The 21,700-nt window shown below is 38.8% G+C and overlaps 1 protein-coding gene across 2 annotated transcripts in view; it reads right to left on the bottom strand.

The window, feature by feature from the left end:
• Positions 1 to 21,700, bottom strand: part of LOC105423205 (uncharacterized) — a 248,838-nt gene that overhangs the window by 63,659 nt on the left and 163,479 nt on the right. For both annotated transcript variants that reach the window (XM_089074502.1, XM_089074501.1), the window contains 3 exons: positions 5,431 to 5,569; positions 3,728 to 3,792; positions 211 to 462 (listed from right to left, as the gene is read on the bottom strand). In XM_089074502.1, coding sequence (XP_088930628.1) covers positions 211 to 462; positions 3,728 to 3,792; positions 5,431 to 5,569 — 456 coding nt within the window. The remainder of the gene's footprint in view (positions 1 to 210; positions 463 to 3,727; positions 3,793 to 5,430; positions 5,570 to 21,700) is intronic.

Here is a 21,700-nt window from a genome sequence, read left to right as displayed (position 1 = left end):
CACGATGAGAGAAGAGAGAAAGGAAAAAGTTCTTGCATATTCCACATTCGTTCTTTTTCTGTCGCGGTCTTTGAGACAAAACCGTACAATATTTTATAGTTTTTAAACACGAGTTAGGAATCGCGGATTCCTCCGGTATTCTTTGATACATTCTTTTTTTTTTTTTTTTTTTTTTTTAATAAAACTTTTCATAAATGAAGAATGCCTTACCTGCGCTCTCCGAAGCGGGAACGTCTGGACAGGCCTGGTATTTGAAAAGGAGTCTGCTGTCATCTGTACAGGTGTCGACGTTGCTCGGTGGATTCGAACACGTGCCGTGGCCACGATTGTAGGAGAAGGTCATGGGGCCGCGAAAAGGGCACGCCACGGGGGGTGCTTCCTCGCGGAACATGGAGTATAGCAGCGCATCCCCCGTAATGTACGAGCAGAGAGACGCCAGAGAGTTCCTACCGTGGCAAAAAGCTGCAAGAGGAAATTAATTGAGATTAAACGCGCGTCCCGGCCTCGTTATCTCGCGCGTGCAATATATCCTACATTAATAATAAATCTTATATCCGCCGCATTTCATAAATCTGCGACCTAAATTTTCCTGAAAACGTATTCGTTATCCGGAAATGTGACGTCGTGCGTTAAACCGCGGCGTTGAGAGTGACAGAAGTAGGTACGTTTAATAATTCAATGAAAAGACCCGAAATTTACGTATTACAAACGAGAGATACGTTAAATATATTTAGCGCGTTTTAAACGCGTTAAATGCAGCCACGGCGACGATATAAGTCACAATTTTCCATATCGGGAGACAAACCAATTCATGAGGGTAATTAATACAAAACCCAATTATTTCATGTAATTTGTGGCTCTGCAAAGAGCAATGAAGATAATTTTATTTTTCATCACAAAGGAATTATTCATAAACTATAACATATTCGATGTTTACACTTTTACTTGTATATTCGCATTTACATTCGACGAAAGTCTACGGAATACAGTTACGACTGAAATATAGTTACGACTCATTCGAGTGATTACGATTAGGAGTTCTGTAACATCGTGGAAACTTCAATTTTCTCGAACGCAATATTGCCATTATCGGATTTCGTACCGCTGATGATAACGTATCACTCGTACAGAGTAAAGTAAATAAAAGCCTCTACAAGTCGTCCTATTACTTGCTTCACCTCGCCCTCGGAAAAGTTTCCGCTGCAGCAAATCTTTCGCTACGACGCGTATCATTTTTCGAGCGAGCCAACGATAATCGCAGTTACATCTCTTTTTACGAGACTATCCCCCGGGGAATCACGACGTTAATAAAAATTTTGCCGGGTAACGAAAAGTTCTTATATCGTCGGCGACGCGAGGGGGCCGGGAAGGGAGGGAGAAGCGGGTCGAGTTGGACGATGACGAATCTTTCTGAGTAGCAAGTTCATACCCGCGGCGGAAGTTTAACCGAGGATATTTCCCTCGATTTCTTTTCCCCGCACCAGCGGAAAGACGGCCGGAGAAAAGACTTCGCCTCGCAAAGAGACTTAACTTTTCTGCACGCAGGTGTTCCCCGCGGCCACCGAAAAATCGAGCAAAAGACCTTTGTCTTTTCGGTCTACCTCTTTATTAGCGACACTTGAGTTTTTGAGATCGTTTAAAGCTTTTCTTATAATTTCAATATTTCTCCGATGTACAAACATTATCATTATAACTAGCGAAATTTTATATGTCAATGTTAGCGTCAGATCAAAGATCGAGATCAGATTAGGTCGCATTTTGTTACCAAAATAAAATATCCGAACATATTAAATTAATTTGGTATATTTCATGTGATATTTATTCAATTGCGCATGTCATATTTATCGAACGGAAGCGCCAAGTGGCTTATCGGCGCGCGCGGAGAAGATACGCGGAGTCTCTCCGGAGTTTCTCGGGGCGAAATTCGCGAATTTCTTTAATAAAGTATATGTCATACGTATGCGGAAATATTGCGTTCGCTTCGACGTTTCATTCGTCCGCAATTTGACATTCGCAACCGGGTCGCCCGGATTCGCGCCGGGGAGGATAGGGGTAGCGGCGCGCCCCCGCGTCTCGTTCTCCCATTTTTCCCGGCGACACAAACTGTGCTCAGCGAAGGCAGTCTGCGAGCGACGGTGCCCGCGGCGTGACACTATGCAGATTAAAGCCCGATAAAACGACGAGAGGAGAGAAGAAAAAACGGGGGGGGAGGGGGGACTTTGACAAATCGTCGAAAAATGCCGACGCGAGACGTAGGAGGCGGATCCAGCGCGGACGCTGTCGCGCTTTTTCGCGCTCGTACATGTTGACCTACGCTTTTTTTCCCTCCGCCACCCGAGCTGCGAGTCGGACGTGGCGTTAGTAGTCCGCTCCCTATCCGCATCCGGTGGGCGAAACTTCGGGCCACTTCTTGGTGTGCACATATCGTCGCGCTCGATAATCGATAAAAACTGCAGGGGGAAATACATTTCTGGATTGTCGAAAATATGGATGGACCGGTCCGACCGTCCTGCGCGCGAGTTCTAGAAAGTTCTATAATAATTATAACTCTCGCGACCCCTCGCGTAATTACGGTCTCTCATAACAAATATAATTCTCATCGCATCGCGACTTTCATCTCACGAAGTACAAATCATTAATTTTTATGCATCAGATTTTATGCGGATTATAATTCTCTTAATTTATTTATTATGACAAATCCGAAAGGTAAAATTTCGAAAAAAGATAAATAAATCATACTATATTTTTTTCTCAGACATTCATGGTGCCTCGTAAGAATAAAGGATTGATGCAGTTTCTCACAGCAAGTAATCATCAATCGCACTGCGACTTTCATCTCCGATCATAAAGTATAAACCATTAAATTTTTATGATTGGATCATATAATTTTCTCAATTTATTTATAACAAGTCCAAAAGGTAATTAATAAAAATTTTAAAGAAAGATAAGTAAATCGTATTCTATTTTTCTCATCCATTTGTAATGTTTCTCGGAGTGAAAATAAAAAATTAATTATAGGATCAAGAATTATAAAGCCAGAATTAATTATAACGCGAAAAAAAATGATGACTCTCTCTTGAGTAAACTAGAGTTTACTTTTTCTATTAAATGAAGGTGAACAATTATGCGAGTATACTCAACGTTTAGAAATCTGCAATGAGATTTACGTTAGCATCGAGAGTTACTAACCTGAAACCCGGAGAGCGCACTTTAATCCGCGAATATGCAGAGTGCGAAATACGACGACGTTAGGAATTATTTTTCGTTAGGAATTATTATCGTGTTTCGACGAGTTCGCTCTGCTCGCTCGGATAAACGAGGGAGATAGAAGACGAATATCCATAGAACGTGGGACACGGGGGAGGGAGGGACGGTACTCCCGATCGCCTTTATACAGCAAATGAGATTGGTAGTCGCGGGGTGGAATTAGCGAAACCGTTTTCGTAACGGCTCTTCTAATGTCTCGCGTTCGTCTCGCGTCCGTCGTTCTTCGCAACGGCTGAGAAAATCGTTAAGTTCCTTGTGCAAGAATAATTTCAGACGCTGCTCGGCATTCTCTCCTCCTTCTGCCACCGTCGAGCTTTTAATTAACGATCGGCATCCTAATGAACGGACGGTTCTTCAACGGCAAATCGTCATCGATCCGGCGAAATAATGACGACACCGCATCGCGCGCTTCTTGTATTTATTTATTTTTTTTTTCCCCTACTTTCTCTTTCGTACTTACTCTCTTTGTACTGTAGAACGTTGGAGTGCTTCTCGTGAATGACGACGCAGCGGTAGCATGATTTCCTGAAACAGAAAAAGCATGAAGAGGTCCTAAAGGTTTCTCGATTAGAAAATTACTCTTACAATTGATTCTCGAATTTGTGTCAAGCATATTAAGTCAAGCGTATAAAACAAGAACAATTAAAATCACACATTTTTTATTATTAAAAATGTAAGCGAAATTTGGAAACTGATGATTCAGTAACTTTTTCAAAGAATTAAACAAAGGAAATAATCATTATCAAAAATAAGATAGTTTTGTATAATTATTATATAATCAATGCGACTGCTTTTTGATCAAATGTTGAATTTTGGATGACAATTCACTAGCAGCAAACGGGCAATTTTATTATTCCTTTTGAATAATATTAGATTGTTTATATCGATTTTATATTTTAATCCTACTATAATTTTGTTACTTTAGAGGGATGCGGTGACGTTTGAGTTTTCGTTATCGTGTCTCATGACGCGGTTTCTTTTTTAACTTCTTTCACATTGTTTGACGGTATATCGATCGGACACCTTGCACGGGCGAGTCTGATAGAAATCTTCTGATAAAAACTTGGAGAGCCAGCTCGTGTGACACGAGCATTACACGGCAAAACAAAAGCTCTGTGGTTTCTGCTGAGGCTTCATTAGACTCATTACGTTGCAGAGCTGCGTGTTCTTCGCGTTTTCGAGAAGAAAGATTGCAATCCTTATCGCGAAAAATCGTACCGTCCAGACTATGCGTGTCACAATTTTTCGATAAGCAATTTGCTTAGATGAAAATTGTTTAATTAAATGAAAGATTCAAATTGGCGATGAATATAAATTCACTTTCTTAAAATCATCGACGGTATTAAATTTCTTTGTAAGTAGCAACGTTGAAAGGAAAAAGGAGAAAGAGAGAAGGAGAAAATTATATCGCTGCATGTTTTCAAAACGATATCGCCAATTTTACGGAATTGAATAAACCGCTGGTCGATATATATAAAAAAAAAAAAAAAAAAAAAAAAGGAAGATCCGGGTTATTCGGTCGACTGATTTCGCCATATTAGCTTTAGTAACTAAGGCTTTGATCGGTTGGATATATAAACTATACATGCGATTCCTATATATAGTTCTATAGAAATTTTCAGAATAGAAATTGTTTCGCTACAATTGCTTGCAGTACACAAAGAGATTAAAATAAATATGTTACGAGTAAATAAATAATATCGATAGGTTTTTTTTACTTTGTTTTTACTTTGTTAGAAAAAACCAATATTGCATTAGATCAAAAGATGTTTATGCTTTATTGCCTTGGATTATTTGGTACAATATAACTAATTTAAAAAAACAAAGAATATATGAAGAGTTGTCAACTTCAGTTTCAAAATGAAAGATATATTCGACTATTTTTCTAACAAATTTATTTAATTTTAATTCCATTTTGACTAAATAAAGCACGATATACTAAAACATGCTTTCATTTCTATTCATTTAATTTGCCATCTGAAGACACACGCAAGTCGATATATATAATAAAAGTTATGAGATAAATTATTCCATTTCTAAAATAATACAGTAAAATGAAGTATTTTATAATAATTGCATTCGTGAACTTTATTTTATAATAATTGACTTCGTGAAATTTATTTATAGATAAGAGATATAGATAAGAGGAATCAAATTACTTACTGATCTACTAGGAGAAACTTGTCACCTTCGTTGTGCAGACACTTGCCTTTGGTGGATAATTCGTTCTTGGATATTAATATTGATTGCCTCACGCCACTTTGGAACCACGTGCCTTCCCATCTCGCTGGAAACAAGCATTCTGAAATGATAAAAGAGATCAAGATTTATAAATTATTTCATATTACGTAACATATCATATATTCACGCTACAAATAATTTTAAATCATCATTTATTTTGTCACAAAATTTATGTTGAAATAAAGTGAGACTTTGATAATTCAAATTTCAGTGATGTGTTAATCTTTGACGACAAATCGATGAGTAATCAGAAAAAAATCAACAGGTATTCATTCAACGTGATGTAAGGTAACACTCATTTTCAAAATTCTCACCTAATATCCAGGATTTTTGATGAAAGGTATCTGATCCGGTGTGTTACGCACGATAAAAAGAAGATACCAAAGAGATGTAATATACTCAATGATGTAATTCGGGACAAATCGAACGTGAGGTCGAAGACAAGGTGAAAAAGAACTGAGAATAAAAGAGGGAACCGAAATTCCGGGATAGAAGGTACAGGGTGGAGAGAAAGAAAGAGAGATCGGGGAACACACAACGTCGGTGGCGAGATGGGAATTCCCGGGGCGGGATAATCCCGAGGGCGAGGCGAATTTCCGGAAACTACTGCTAGTATGGAAGGGATACATCCAGCCGAGTTATCAACGATAATCGAAATCCGGAGGAGTCCCTCGTGCCTCGTTCGTTTCCCCGTGCGTAGGTCCACCTACCGAAAACGAGCGGAGAAACGAGGAACGGCGGGGCGTATTTTTGAGCCCGACGAGGCAGAATAGGAATCCATTTTCGAGGAACGAGCAGCCGCGCAATACAAAACGATACCTGAACCAAACATGAGGTGAAAATTACGAAATAGGTATGACAGATGTATTTCTGTTTTCCTTCTCGTACAATGGATATTATACGTATCGCTCTCCGAATGAAACACGTCATTTTTTTGAATGATAAATTCAGTACACTCAGCGTATTCTATATAAATAATGTGTGTGTGTGTGTGTGTGTGTGTACACACACACACACACACACACACACACACACACACGACCTCTCTAACTCGAATGTCAAGAAAATTTATAATAATTCGAGTTGTATAGATTTTTGACTTAACAAATGTTTTAAATTAGAATGAAGAAACAAGTATGACTTAGAAAAGTTCAAACGCAATTTAAATATTAACTTATATTACTGGTAATATGTACACTAAGAACATATTGTAACTTGATAAAAGAATCATATTTTAATTTACTTAATAATAATAATAACTATGAAAGAAAAAAGAGATTTTACATAATAACTCTTAAAGAACATATTGAATTTATATAATTAATGCAGTCTTTATATGTACTTATTATACTAATTAATATAATATTAATATACCTCGAATATATAGACTAGAATATATAGATTTTATCAAACTTTTGAGTTATAAAGATTCATGTCCAAATATAGAGAACAATTTTTAAATAATTTGAACTCTGGAGATAAAATTAGATAAGTGCACTCAAAAATATTTCCCGGATCTCTTATTTTTGTTTGACTTATAAAGATTCTCTCTGAGAAATAAATAAAAATTCAAATTATAGATGTTTTCACGTTAACGAGATTTAAATTAAAAAGTTTCGACTGTGTATGTGTATATAATATATCTAATGCATCATATCGCACTGATTACATATGAAATGGCATACTAATCGAATAATTAATATTATAATTATTATAATATTAATTAATAATATTAATATTAATATTATAATTAATATTTTATATTCTACAAATATATATTTGACTAAAAATTACTACGTACAACCATTAATCTAACGGCACCTTTCTTGTAATATCGCATAACGTCTTCATCTCACCTCGATTCAAATTACCATTCTATGTTCAATGTAATTTACATCAGAGATTAATTTAATAGCTTAACTTTATTATAGGACCGCACCAAATCGCTTGTAGAGATATTCTTCGTTAATATGCTATCAGATGTAACTACTCGAACTCCCTTTACGTATATAGCAATATTATCTAGATCGCTAAAACTAGTAATCATACAATTTTGATTTACGCAATGATTAGCAACATAAATTTACTTGCATCTATTATATGGAAAATTAAATTTAAAAATTTAATCAGGTCTGAAAATAATTTTGTTGAATCATCAAAATTGTTATGTAGGACGCTTAAACACAATAATAATACCGCACAAATTTTTTATTTTTTTAGCAACCAATTTGGAACATCATACATCATACATCATAATAATTTGAAAAGTCCAACAAAATCATTTTATTTTCAGATCTGTATCTAATTTTTAGTTTGCCAGCGAAACTGTTCTCCCCGTGTAATAATTTTTATAGAAAGTGTACATCGAATAGTTTCAGATAAAACGACTTTCAAGTAGAAATACAGAAGAGAGTTAAATATAGTAATGAGAACATATCGAATAACCGCAATATCGTTTAATACACTTAATTAGGTAACGGCGAGCGTAATTAAGTGGCGGCGGGACGCGTAACTTGGCGCGCGGTGTAAAAGAAATTTAACACAGAGAAATATTTTCGCAAGGATTTGTCGCGGTAACAAAGGGAATTTTAACGGGAGCCAGTAACGGAGCAAGACTGTTATCGTTTCCCGAAGTTGACTCACGGTGTTGATTCGTCTAATTGGAGAGAGAGGTTTTTTTTTTAGCCCCTTTAGAGGGAGACGGTTAAATGTTGGCTGAATGGTTTACCGATCGCGTGGAGTAAATAGGGAGCCCATCAAAAACCGAAGCTCTGCGGCTAACGTAAATTTTGACTAGATGTTTGCAATAACAAGGCGCGAATGAATTCCTTGCCCTAAATGTTGAGATTTGACTTTTTAAAGTATCCTCTTTCTCGTTTCCGCATGCACGTGCAAATGGTCACATTATATTTTTCAAGTTTTGTTATAGTTTGCACAAACATAACGCTCTTTGTTCCGTATCATCTCTTAATGAATTTAAAAAGGTTTTTGTGTAAAAATAAAGAAAGTCGTGTACGGGAGTGTGCGCAAGTTTTTCACATATTCTGTCGCTCTTGGCATGTGAAAGTCATAATAGTTCATAATTAATTGTTTCGCTATTTCGCTCGAGTCTGTTCTCTTTTTAAATAAAAAAAAAAAAAAAAAAAAAAAAAAAAAGCGCGGTGGCCGCGCAGAAGGATTGACCCCTAACTTTTGTAAACTACATTTTTCAATTTGTCAATCGTTCAGTCCTGGATTTCATGTTTACAGAATACGAATATAGAGCATTTGCAAAAAAATAAGAGAAAAGAGAATGCATTTTATTGGAACAACAAACATTTTATAAACGCAAAACATGGAAATCTGCGCATTTTACGCATATACAACAAAGGAATATAACCAGCGGAATTAACTGGAACTATTGCGCGCTGTTTATTTTACATCATTCATAGCAAACAAAAGTAATTGGAGGGTCAAAGAAGAGATTGATTACGTGCGGGGGGAAAAAAATCATCGAACATTCAAGGTCGATAGATAGGTGAGTTCCAGCGAGATAGGAATCGATACGACGCGCGGGGTACCGAAATTCGTCAGCCACCCTCTTTCGCATTCATCCCTCCCGCTATCGTCGTTTTACCGTCGGTGGCCACCCCGAGCATTTATTTATTTGCGCGCGGTTCGTATGCCGCACGTTGCCTCATTTCCCGCCTCTCGCCGGGTTCGGGGTTACGGGCGGGAGGTGAGATGCAAGGGAAAGGGATGGAAAGACGAGAGGGAAGGACTCCCGAAGGTCGAAAACGCGACGTGGGGCTCGCGAGGGGTGAGATTCCCGCGAGTAGCGTTAGGGCTGTAAAATCCACGGATAAGACTCAAAACCCGTAATCACAGTTCGCACCAGTCGCCCACCATGATGGAGCACCTTCGCGAAGGGTGGAGAATGACGATTGGAAGGGAGAATCGCGCGGAGAACTGGAAAAAAGCAGGGGATAATTCGAGCTTGCCGTCTGGAGTCTCGAACGCGTTACGCGAATTTCTTCCTTCGATTCACCCGGTTTAGTCTTTTTGTTCATTAAGCTGTTTCTAAACTCCTCTATCCGTTGTTTGCAATAATAATAATAAATTTGTTAAGTCTCTACGAGACTGGCGGCTGTATTGCCAATCGATTAAACTCGTCGCTCAAAGGCGGCTCTGATTTTTCGCGAAGAACTCTGAACGTTACGGGATTATAAAGAGCAATTAAAAGCAGTGGTGATGCGTTAACAAAGCTCCTTCCGATCCCGAGGGCAAATAAATCGAGACACGTGAACGAGCCCTCGGTCAATCTAGCACAACAAAAGATTTTCCATACCGGAGAATGGCGATGGAATGGAGAAAGGGCGAGAGCGGGAGCTCTTCGACCACACCGGCGAAATAGAATGCCCTGAAATTTTATATTTATGCTTCGTGCCCGGTTATATGTATTGCCGGTTTCGGTAGGAACCGACAGAGTGGACAAAATCGATATCGATGTGTAGATACACGTGTCGATCTAACCCAGGATCGGTAAATTGAAATCCATAACCACGATATGTACCTCCACATACTCGATCACCATGACGGAGTATCTCGTCTTCGAACGGTAAGGGAATGAATCGACACCGATGTAATTCTCGTATTGCATCGAGCGATTCTACGATTTCACTTTTCCTTCGTTTTTGACGAACAGTCGACTGAAAAAAAAAAAAAAAGTTCAAACCCTTTCGGTTTCGTAGATGATTTGTACGTCACTGAATTCGTGCTTCGATGACGCTAGATAATGAAACTTTATTCAGTTAGATGAATTTTTATTTTGTATAATAACCCGCATTTTTATATAGGAATAAAAATTTATATTTCAATATTTGAAAAAAGAGAAAAATGTTTGATTACTTGAAATCGGTGTGTGTTGAATTTTTTTATTACGCTTGAAAAATTATTGCATTTTGATCTGGGTACGCTACAATTTCGAAATATATATAACATTTTATTGATTTATAGGAAAGAAAATGAAAAGAGAAGTATGAATAGAAATTGCAAGATGGAAATAAGCTTATGGATAAAATGACAACGAAGCTTTCGTTCGTAGCAATAAATAATGTCGTATCGTTACTTTACGATTATTAGTGATTCTTGGATAGCCGGTGGCAAAGTCTTTATTTATGGTCCAACACCGATAAGAATATGCTTTATACGCGCGATGGAATCAGAGTTCTCTCGCTTTAAAGTGGTCGTTCACGAAGAACGTCTCTCGCAGAATTATTCAGATATTCCTGGTTATAATACGAGATTGATATAAATGACCATCGATAAAATTAAAAATAAAATACGTCGCAAAATAAATAAACTGTACTTCTAAATCGAATAACAAAAATTTCAAATAAAATCCATTAAAACTTAAGCAAGTTAATGAACGGTAACAAGATGTAAAAGTAAACAAAAAAATAATTAAGAATGTACACGGGAGATCTCTTTATACGATATTTTTAGTTCTTATTGACACATTTATTTTTATCGAATGCCAAAGAATGAATCATACATCTCGCAAAGTTATATATTTTAGTTAGCATAGAATATTAGTTACAAAATGAGAAAATAATCTTTTCTCACATATTTACGGTGAATGTTCCTCCAGCGAATTATAAATAAATTTCAGCGATCCTTGTTATTCATGATTTTCTCAGGGCGTATTACGCGCTATTCTTGAAGTTCCATTGTTCTCTGTTTTCGGGGTCATCACGCGAGCTTACTTGAGTTCCTCCCAGATTCGGACGACGTTACTTAGCGCGTAAGTTACGATCGCTGTAGCGGCGAGAAGTTGAGAAACGTTCTTATGTGCTCGACACGCAATTAAGTGGGCTTTATTCTCACGGACAGAGCATTACTTTCCGTGTCCCCTCTACCCCCCCTCCCTCTCCCCTCCTCCCTCTGGAGACCACGTCTCCTTTGCAACCCCGTCCGACGGTTGCCGCACCCTGCTTTTGTTCGCGTACAACGATCCCTCGCACACGAACGGTAATTCACCCCCCCCTCCCTCCCCCTCCTCCCCAAAACGGCGCACGTTCGCCGACAAAACGATACGCGTGCGCGACATAATTTCGTTAACAAATAACCGTGTTACGGCGTTGCTCCCGTAAGCAATGAACAAGAACAACTATTATGTATTATTATTGCGACAGAGCCCATCGCGTGTAGGAATTAGCAAAATTAGGAATTTATCGCGCAAGAAGTTTCATCACGTAAAAAGCCGGTGTCCCCCGTTTGTTTGTTCGAAATGTTTTACGTTTCCGTATTAAGCAAACGGCACAATTAGATGAAAGATTTCGCCAGTATAAACAAAGCGAGCGTCGAGCTCGCACGGGAATTTTTATTACCGAAATTTCCAGCTCGACACGATGTGTGACATCCCGTTATCGCGCGCCCGTTATGCGCGTATGCACACCTTTTACGAGAATAAAGACATTGCCGCTATCGTTTATTTTCCAGAGATACATATCGGCAGGAAGTGAACGCTCCTCGCCGACACAATCGACAATCCTCTTCGAATAACCCGCGCGGGATTTTAAAATCCCGGTCGTTGTGCGCGAAAGCTCGCCCGAGTCACAACGTTACATCGAACACAATGAATGACGAACGGCGCTCTTTTCGGCTCGAATATCGCGATTGTTACCCGACAGCGTCGGCGACGACCTACTTCTGACACCGACGCCGACATTATTTTTCGTTAAACGAATGGCCCGCAGTAGCGAGCGCGGATTTGAGAAACGCAAAATTATGTGGGCTTTATTCTCACGGACGAGTCATTATTTTCCCGTGACCTCCTTATCCATCCAGCCCTCCTCCATCCCGTGCCCCTCCCCCTTCACCATCCTTCTTGCCCCCCTCGCTTCCTCAACCCCCCTCGTTTCCGTAAGCGTGCGCGGGTAACGATCCCTCGCGAGCCTGTAATTTTCACCCCGAAATGGCCCGTGTCGTCCAATTGGACAACGATAATAAGGACAATAGCGACAAGAATAATTGCCACAGTAATGAGGAGAATCACGGCGCCGGAAGTGATCTCGCTTATTGTAAAAAATTGCCCTTGTCCCTGTCTACGACGTGGAAGATGATAATACTCTTAATTAGCACGAGCTATTTGAAATTCCTTCGCTCGAATGTAAGAAAATTAAGCTCAGTTGAATATCCGGAAAAGAAAACTAATGGACTGTACATGGAGGTTGAATCTCTCTTTAAATATAATCCCCCTACAACCGTCGTCTTTGTAACGTTTTTTTGTTTGTTCTGCGTTCACGTTAAAGATCTAGAGCTGAAATTATCAAATGTACGTTTTTAATATCATGTTTGAAATAATTCCCGCCGGTGTTGTTTGCACGCGTTATCTAAATATTAACTTCGTTTATACAAATTACCTCTTCTAAATAAATTTACATATTGATCAGAGGAGCCTGGATATGCGTGGATGTAAATCAAAAGTTTTCCAAACATATGCTACACGTTGCAAAATATGCGCCTCGGACATTACATTTCCTGTAGTTATCCTTTTGCGGCGCGGGCTAACGAAGCTTGCGAGATCGCAATATATTTCTCGAAAAAGATGATGTACGTCAACGGGCCCGAGATTAATGGCAAACAAGATATTTTCCAAGGGGAAAAAGATATCCCAGCTACGGTGTAAAATTGCAACTGAAAATTCCCGATAATTTCATCGAATTGATAATTCAAAATTGATCGATACAAAGCAATAATTTGCTACATCTTCATTCATATTCTCATTGAAATAAGAGACTCGCATCCGGTGACTCGATAAAAAGTTATTGCGACGCAAGAACATTCGTATATCAGACAAACTTAAGGAGATGCGTTTTCATGGAGGCTAAATTATCTCGCGCGGTCTCCTCGCCCGCTCTCTCTCTCTCTCTCCCTGTCTTCTCCCTTTCGACGTGGAAATAACGACCCCCGCGAGGCTATAAGTCACCCTCCGAAATGGCTCGCGACAACGTACGCCAATGTACGCGTCCCTTATTTCGGTAAAGCGTCGTGTGACCGGACGCAAATTTCTTGATTAAGACGGGAATGCGTGACCCAACGTAATTATGCGCGTCGCGTCAATATAAATACTTTAGTTATACGTGACTACAACTCGCTTGTCGTATTCGCACACAGAAAAAAATTAATCTTAAATCAAGATTATATATTCTCATATATAAGTAAGAATATTATAATCTTCTTAGAAAAAAATTTTGGTTTGATTGAATTTATATCGATATAAATATCTCATATATATATATATATATATATATATATATATATATAAAAGCAAAAATATTATAATCTTCATATAAAAAAATTTTTAATCTTAAATTGAGCAGAAGTAATAGTATAGTAAAAACTACAATACAAATGTAATCAAACTAAAATCAAAATTTATTAAATTTTAATTAAAAAATTTTTTTTAATGATTTGTAAAAAGAACGAAATCTTGAAATCTAGTAACTAATCTAATAATATCCATATTTACCAATGTAAACTGACTTTAATCATTACTTTTCATATTTTATTAATTATAAGAGTTAGAAAAAAGTAAAGAGTAAATTAAACCGAGATTAACAGACTTGGGCAAAATGAACGTAAGAGAGATACAAGAATTTATTTGTGCGTTAAACGTGACTATTGAGTACGCAATTTTCTTTTAAATGTTTCTCAATGAAGCAATAGCTGTGTGAGCTCGTAAAGGTACATTGAACGTATATGAATCTCGCGCAAGTGCGATTTTTGAAAAGGCAATATAAAATCATTCTTTTAAAGCGCGATTTGTGGAGGACAGTGCCCGAGCATGGATATTGCAAACGAGCACAATCACCGTGGTATTCCCGATGGCACAGATTTTCGTCTGCGCCATGTGGACAAGCAAGCAACGCATCCGCACCGCGGGTACCTTTGTTGCGTATGACTTTGTTGGGGCTCTCGCATCTGATGCGAATTCGCATCCGACATATTGGAAATGCTGCGGGAAAAACCGATACACGCGCGAATTGGGAAGACGACGCGGGTAACGCCGCGTAATCGAACGTAACGTAATCTCGTTATTGTCCTCGTTGTCGGCGCAACGGAAAAAATCTGCCGTTCGAAACGGAAACGCGGGCACGCACGGTGGAAAAAAAAAATCGCTCGGCCGAATATAGATTTGCGCGAACGAGGTTTAATGGATAGCCGGGTATTAATCGCGTTCGAGCCTCCCCCTCACCCCCTCCCCCCGCCCCCGCCCTCCGAGTAATTAGCACGCACTCGGTGCCCGGAGAAATTTAACATTGCGTATCCCCAGCACTTTAACTGAATAACTGTCGAAGTGTCCCAACAATTTTGCCGAGCATCGATTTTCGCCGGATAACGCCGGCAATCCGCTTTTTGTCGGACGCGTAGCAATCATAGCGAGACAATTTACAAGTATCGAGCTTACGCGAAGTGATTCGGTGCGTTCGCTAGACCTCCGAGAGGTAATAGCAATCTCGCGGAAGTTCTGAGCAAAAATTGAGAAAGTTGAGGAAAAATACGCATCGGCAAATCTACGCTATTTCTGAATTATTAAATAAATAAATTAATTAAAATTACTTTAAATTTTATAGATTAATTATATGTATAATGGAGCGACTTTAGATTAATTAATTTTACATACAAATATCGACAGTTTCTAAAATGTAATATCCTTCGCGAGAAAGAAGGAACAAAGTTAAAAAGCGTCCGCAAATAATTTCCCGTAAACTTCGAAAGAAGTTGAACTGACGAGAATGTGTGGTGACTTTGCAAGTTTATTAATTATATTCCGCAAACAAGAAAGTCCGATCGCGAAGCTTGGTAGTCAAATAGCCGCATTACCATCGTGATTAATAATACGCCATGTCGCATGACCGTTGATTATCCTTATTAATACTAGGGGGGGGGGGAGGGAGGGAGAAGAATGGCAACGCGGATCCTTGACACTTTGACAGCCCCGGGAATGAGAACGGGGTGACCGAGGATGGAAAACCACGACCGTCCTCGCCCCCCATTGACAGCTGTCAAGCGTCACAGTTGGAAAGTTTTACGAGGACGAAAGTTGATATCGCTACGCCTGCAACTTTCTCCATCGCAGGCTCGCTTCTTTTTATTACGCGCTCCTCTTTGTGCATTTAGTCGGAAATAACTGATACACTCGCTGTTACATAAATATGATATAAGAAATGGAGTCGGATATTGAAAGAGTTAACATCTGCGAAGAACATAAATGCTTCTTTTCGCCTGTAAATGCAAACGGTAAATTTCAAATTAAGCAATTTCTCTAGATGTTTCTTCAAATGGAGAAAATATTTTCGGCAGCTCGGTAGTCTCTCAGACTAAACTTCCGTAAAACAGAAACTGCTCGAAATTACTCCGGCAATTTTGTCGTTTACTCAAGACCCTGAAACTCAATTTGCTAAAACTGTTTATTCGCTAAAAATATATCCCTAATTCCGTCAAATTTTCGTTCGCGGAAAAATCGATTAATTGCCGGGTTAACTGACTGGAGCGGCTGGATTCCGCCCCCCCGTACGAATTACGAGAGAATTCTCTTTTAATTTTAGGGGTGCGCGATCACTCCCTCCCCCCCATCGTGCCTTCAAATTTCGGGAATAGATATATCGTGATAATCAACTTCAAAACGCTTCACGTTAATGTATCGTGAAATGCTTAATGGGCTGGACCGAAACGTTGCCGCGCCGGCGTCAACACTATTAACTCCGCAGCAAAAGCCGAAACTGCAGATTACTTCTGCGTTCGCAGCTACCAATCGAGAAACGTCAGTCACTTTTTTGTCCACTGATGCGACGCGTGTCAATGGGCCGCGCGAGACATTTGCCGATAATCGGGGTTACAGAATATTGATGAACGCGCTTTTATCACGTTTTCAGGACGTGCCTTAACTACACTGCCGAAGCATATTTCATAAAATTGTCGCGCGGAAAGGGCTCAAAAAGCCCCCGATATATACCATATCTTTATTTAGAAATTCAATAATTTATCGAGTAACGTAATACATTTCATGTCACCGCGCGTATTATTTTTTTTATACGACATTGCGGCCGCGATCGCGTGGACGCAAACGCGCGATTTTGCGCCTACGTAAGAAATATTCGATAATTTATCGAGTAACGTAATAATATATCGCGTCGTTGCGCGCATTTTTTTTTTTTATCTGATTGCGATATTCACGTCAGTAGACGAGAGATTTTTAACAAATGCACGTCGGTCAAAAAATTTTGATATTCCTCGCAAATACTTCAGTTAAACAGTTTAAGTATGGCTTTTTATATCAATCTGTTCAGTGCGATATGGCAGAAATAATCGGCGCGCGGCGCGGAAAAGGAAATTCGATAATCGCCGTTTTAATTTTCAGAGCGCGCGCGCGACTCCGACGGGGCGAATCGTTGAAGGAGAAAAGAAAAAAGGATTAAAAAACAAAAATGAAGTTCTCTCCTATATCGAGAGTACGCGAGAGGGCAGAGGGAGGACAACGCGCGCTCGTTCTCGATGACGACGTCACGGATTGAAATGGCGCGTAAAATGGCCACTGCTCCCAAGGGCGAAATATTCGAAGTCTCCAATTTTATCTCTCTTCTGTCTCTCCTCCCTCCGCATCCCTTTTCCGCTCGCGTTAAAAACGTTGGCCGCTTGCCACATTGCGTGCAGGAAAATAATACGGGAAATAAAAAAATTAAGCCATATCTATATTTTCTATGTGCGCGACTCATATAACGATCGGCTGAAATAATGTTCGTGCGTATCTGCAAGTGATTAATATAATTTAAAAAATTTTAATAATTCAATGTCGATATGTAAAAGTAATATATAACATTAAAATATTAAAATATAATAATAATAACACTAATGACATAATATTATTTAATAATAATATAATATTATATTGTTATATATAATTTAATATATTTTTAATATATTTTAAATATTTTTAATTTAACATTATATTAAATCTATTATATTAAAGATTTTTTTCAAGTACCGGCAAGATGTGTAATCTTGAAGAAGAAAAAGGCACGCTGAAAGCACGTACGTCATATTTCATGTACTTTACCGCCTTGAGAAAGAAAGATTGCATGATGTATTAGCAAAAGCGTATAAGATTACAACCTCTTTATCCTTCTTCTTTCGCGGACATTAAAATCACGCCGCGCGATATGTCATACGATTTTCCCCGAGAGAGAAATTATAAGGGCGCTTAAATTTCGTAGCCCACTCGCCATTATTCATATACGTCATTTGTAACGTGTTGTATTTGCGTATACATTTTATACGCTCTATATATATATATATATATATATATATATATATATGTATGTATGTATATGTATATTCTGATCGTACGTAGCAAGATACATTTTCTCTTCTATTCGCCTCGGTGATATTTCTTCCCATAGGATATGCTATCGCTCGGCGAAACGTCACACACGAAATTTCGATACGTAAATACCTCTATGGGCGTAGAACTTGGCGAGTTTTCTTGCCGATCGAGAAAATCTTCTTCCGGTTTTCGTACTCGTGCGCCAAGTGCGAACTACAATAGTGCGGGACTTCGAACGACTTCTTTCGATATTCCTTTCGCGGACTTGTCGCAAGAACATAATTTTCTCATGTCATATTTCCACGGCGTTACTACGATCACAACCCATGAGTTATGCAGTGTCCGTAATCAGATTTTCTTTACGAATCTTATATCAATTTTTTTTGTCTGTTTTTTAAGCGAGGTATAATGGGAGTAGAACCAGTCGTCGCAAATTTTGATCGGTTCTTTTTTATTCTGAATATTCTCTGCGTGTAGTTAATTGTCGGACAAAATTTAAACTTTTTTTTAAATCGTCTTTCTTGAGGCTGATAATGCAAGAATTTTCATTATATTACGATTGCTGCAGCAATCGAACTGCTTTCTATAGATCCTTGGATCTGACTCTAATCCTTGGATTGAACTGGTTTCGAGGATCAATAGAAAATCGTCTCTTCCCGAACGATTCGGTTGCATCCTTCTTAAAGAATTTACTAGATTTGATTTCACTGAGCGTTTTATGAGTAAAATATTAAAATATGATCTCACAACATAATGTAAATCAATATAATATCAGCGATAATAAATTGAAATGACAAATCGGTTTTAAAAAAAAAATTGTATCATATATTAAATTCTACTTCTCCACAGATAAGTAAATATTTAACTGTTTGATTTCAAATATTCGAAAACAATTCTCTTCTAATTTTTAAAATTATTTCTTGTCAAAATGTTTTATAAATTTCATAAATAATTTTTCGTCACTGTTTTTTATTGAGCACTGATTAAAAACTCTCTGTGTTCAATTTCTATGGTAACACACGACTTTTGTTCATAAGTTTTATTTATACGCACGGAGCGCATTATGAATGAGTCCTGGTGATGTCATCGAAGTCGGAATTGTAAAGTTTTCACCTGAGGAATGGCAAGAATGGATTTCGTTATGAAATCCAAGAAAGCCGCTTGACTTTACATTCGCACAAACTTTATCCCAGACGCATTCGCGAGAGCAAGGAAATTGGTACAGTCGCAGGTATAAATGCTTGAAGAGTTGACAAGTTTCGACAATGCACAACGTCTGTAATATACATACATATCTGCTATAAAATGTGCACAATATACAGAACGATTCAAAACATATGGTATTTAAAAAGCATGCTAAAGTGTCGAAATAAATTTTAAAAGCAAATTGTCTTCTTAATGATTCAAAATTAAAGACGGATTGTTTTCGAAAGTATCTTCGATTATTGTATATTTCCCTTGAATAACTGCATATGTATTCAAAATTTATATTCAATTATTTATTGTACACATAAGTAATTGTTTTTCCATGTAAAATAGGCATATCAAGTTATTGTCACAATTTATCTTCGTTAATAAAATAGCAGGTGCAGTAGCCGCGCTCTCTCCATTGATTTAAAATTACAAAATTATAAAAAAAAAAAAGCGTACTTTAAAGGTTATTAGTTTTCAATTGATTGCGAATTTCGATTCTTTTGACTAAAAATCGAAAGCAAAGTTTTATGTTACGAAGAATAAAACGCTATCCTCCTACTAATTTCGACGACTGTACTTTGAGAGACGCGGGGGAGATTTGTATAACACTCCGCGCGCAAAGTCTGACAGAGGGAATGGAAGATTCTCGCGGAATCTTCGGAAATACAACCGCGGAAGCGCCTAATATTGTATTCATGAAGTGACGAGCGTTCGAGCCGTTCTGAATAAATAAATAAATAAATAACCGAACGCCCGAGCGCGCGCAAACTGCACGGTCGGTGGCTGCGCATTTGTACACGGATACGGTATAATCCGCGCCTACGTGGATATTGTGCACGTGTACCACTACAGAGATGTTACATACACATCTATTCAGTTACACGTACACACACGCGCAGATACACTCAGATGTAGAACGCGGAGGAGACAGAGAAATGGTCGGCGGGCTTGGTGAGAGTCGACCAGCGGTGGAGGTTGACAACTTCGAGAGCTCTTTCAATTTATCTCATCCCCCGGAGCGTCTCTTTCCCTCCCTCTCTCCCCCCTTCTCGCCCACCCCCGTGACCACGCGTCTCTATTCTTCGACCGTGAGCCTTTATTTCTGCATCCGAACGCTTTCGTTCGCGCGCTGCGGTTTCGCGCACTGCAATATTTTATTAGAGTCCTGTCACGTTCGCGAGAGGTGGAACATCGCCTCGGCGATAAGAAATAAGTATATTTAAATCGAGAGGGTCGATTATAAACGTTTCTCGCAATACTGCTTTAATAGCCAATAGCATGATTTACACCGTCATTTTCATGAAAGATGACTCCCCTGTACGGTATACGAAGAAATAAAATAGATCGATTGCTCGCTATAACTCGTCGCTCGCACACTGCTTCGTAGATGTAATAATAACAATCATAGCAGCACAAAACTGAGATTACATACTATCGTTTCATGTAAAACATTGGTCATTCGGCATAAAATAATTATTTTTTAATAATAAAAAGCACATCGAAAAGAATTACTCTACTATTCAAAATTTAAAATTTAAATACAATGTACCTTCTTGCGGCTAAATAATTATAATAATTATTATCATAATTTCTATAGTAATTTTAGCAATCGCAATAAAAATAATACATTTAAACGAAAATGTATCATTAAATGACAAAAATATAAGATTATAGTGGAGTGAGCTCAAGCGGACGTAAAGTATGACATTATTCCCGGAAGTAATAACGATTATGTAACAACATGATAGCGAAATGTTCCATTTAGCACTCCGGGTGCGTTAACCGCGGATAACGCTTTGTCAGTTAATTAATAATTACGCGGCTTGGTTAATAATAATCGGACGCCCGGCCTGACCTCGACAAAGAGGAAATATTAATTCGCCCCTGTTTCCGCGAGTGTCCCACCCGGAGTACTCGACCCGGCAATGTGTGTCCGGAGCTTTAGAGACGAATAGGACGTGGAGTGGCGACGAAAAACGTTTCGCTTGCAGTTTTTGAGCACGCGGGACGCGCTCTTCGTAAAATTCATCGCGCGACCGTCACTCGTCGGGACGTCTGTCATTCGAGATTGCCGGACTGTGGATTACCGTTGTTCAAACGCGAAGGACCCTCGGGACCAACCGGCCCGTTGATCTCCCATTCTCCAAGGAATCCTGTCTTTCATTCTTCCATCCCCGACGCCTCTTATCCGGGCAATAAAATGCCACGAGAGAACCCTTCCGCGATTATATCAACTCTACCGAGGAGAGAGAGAGAGAGAGAGAGAGAGAGAGGGTGAGTCGTCCGGAAAGAGTTCTCAAATTCCACACAACACTACGGCGGATACTTTATCGAAGTATCGCGTTATTAACGAGTTTATTAGCGGCATTATGGACAACGTAAAGAACTTGAGGCCTCAAGCGGTGTCCAGTGCCGCTGCCTGCTGTGTAACGCGCGTGTTAATTTAATTAGACCGCTACTTCGGTTTAATGCGGCGTACGCAGAACAATGCGTTGCTACCGCAGCGGTATAAATTTGAGAAAGGGATTTAATTAAAACATGATGCTTGGTATGTTGTTACGTCCGCGCGAGATATGCCGCAGCAACATTCTTTCAATTTTAATTATGCAAATTATACTTTCAATTATATTC

The sequence above is a fragment of the Pogonomyrmex barbatus genome, unplaced genomic scaffold (genome assembly GCF_055798465.1).
Source record: "Pogonomyrmex barbatus isolate J1 unplaced genomic scaffold, ASM5579846v1 scaffold17, whole genome shotgun sequence".
NCBI lineage: Eukaryota > Metazoa > Arthropoda > Insecta > Hymenoptera > Formicidae > Pogonomyrmex > Pogonomyrmex barbatus.
Note: the sequence above shows the minus strand (reverse complement) of the source record. Positions and strands in the feature narration are given on the sequence as shown.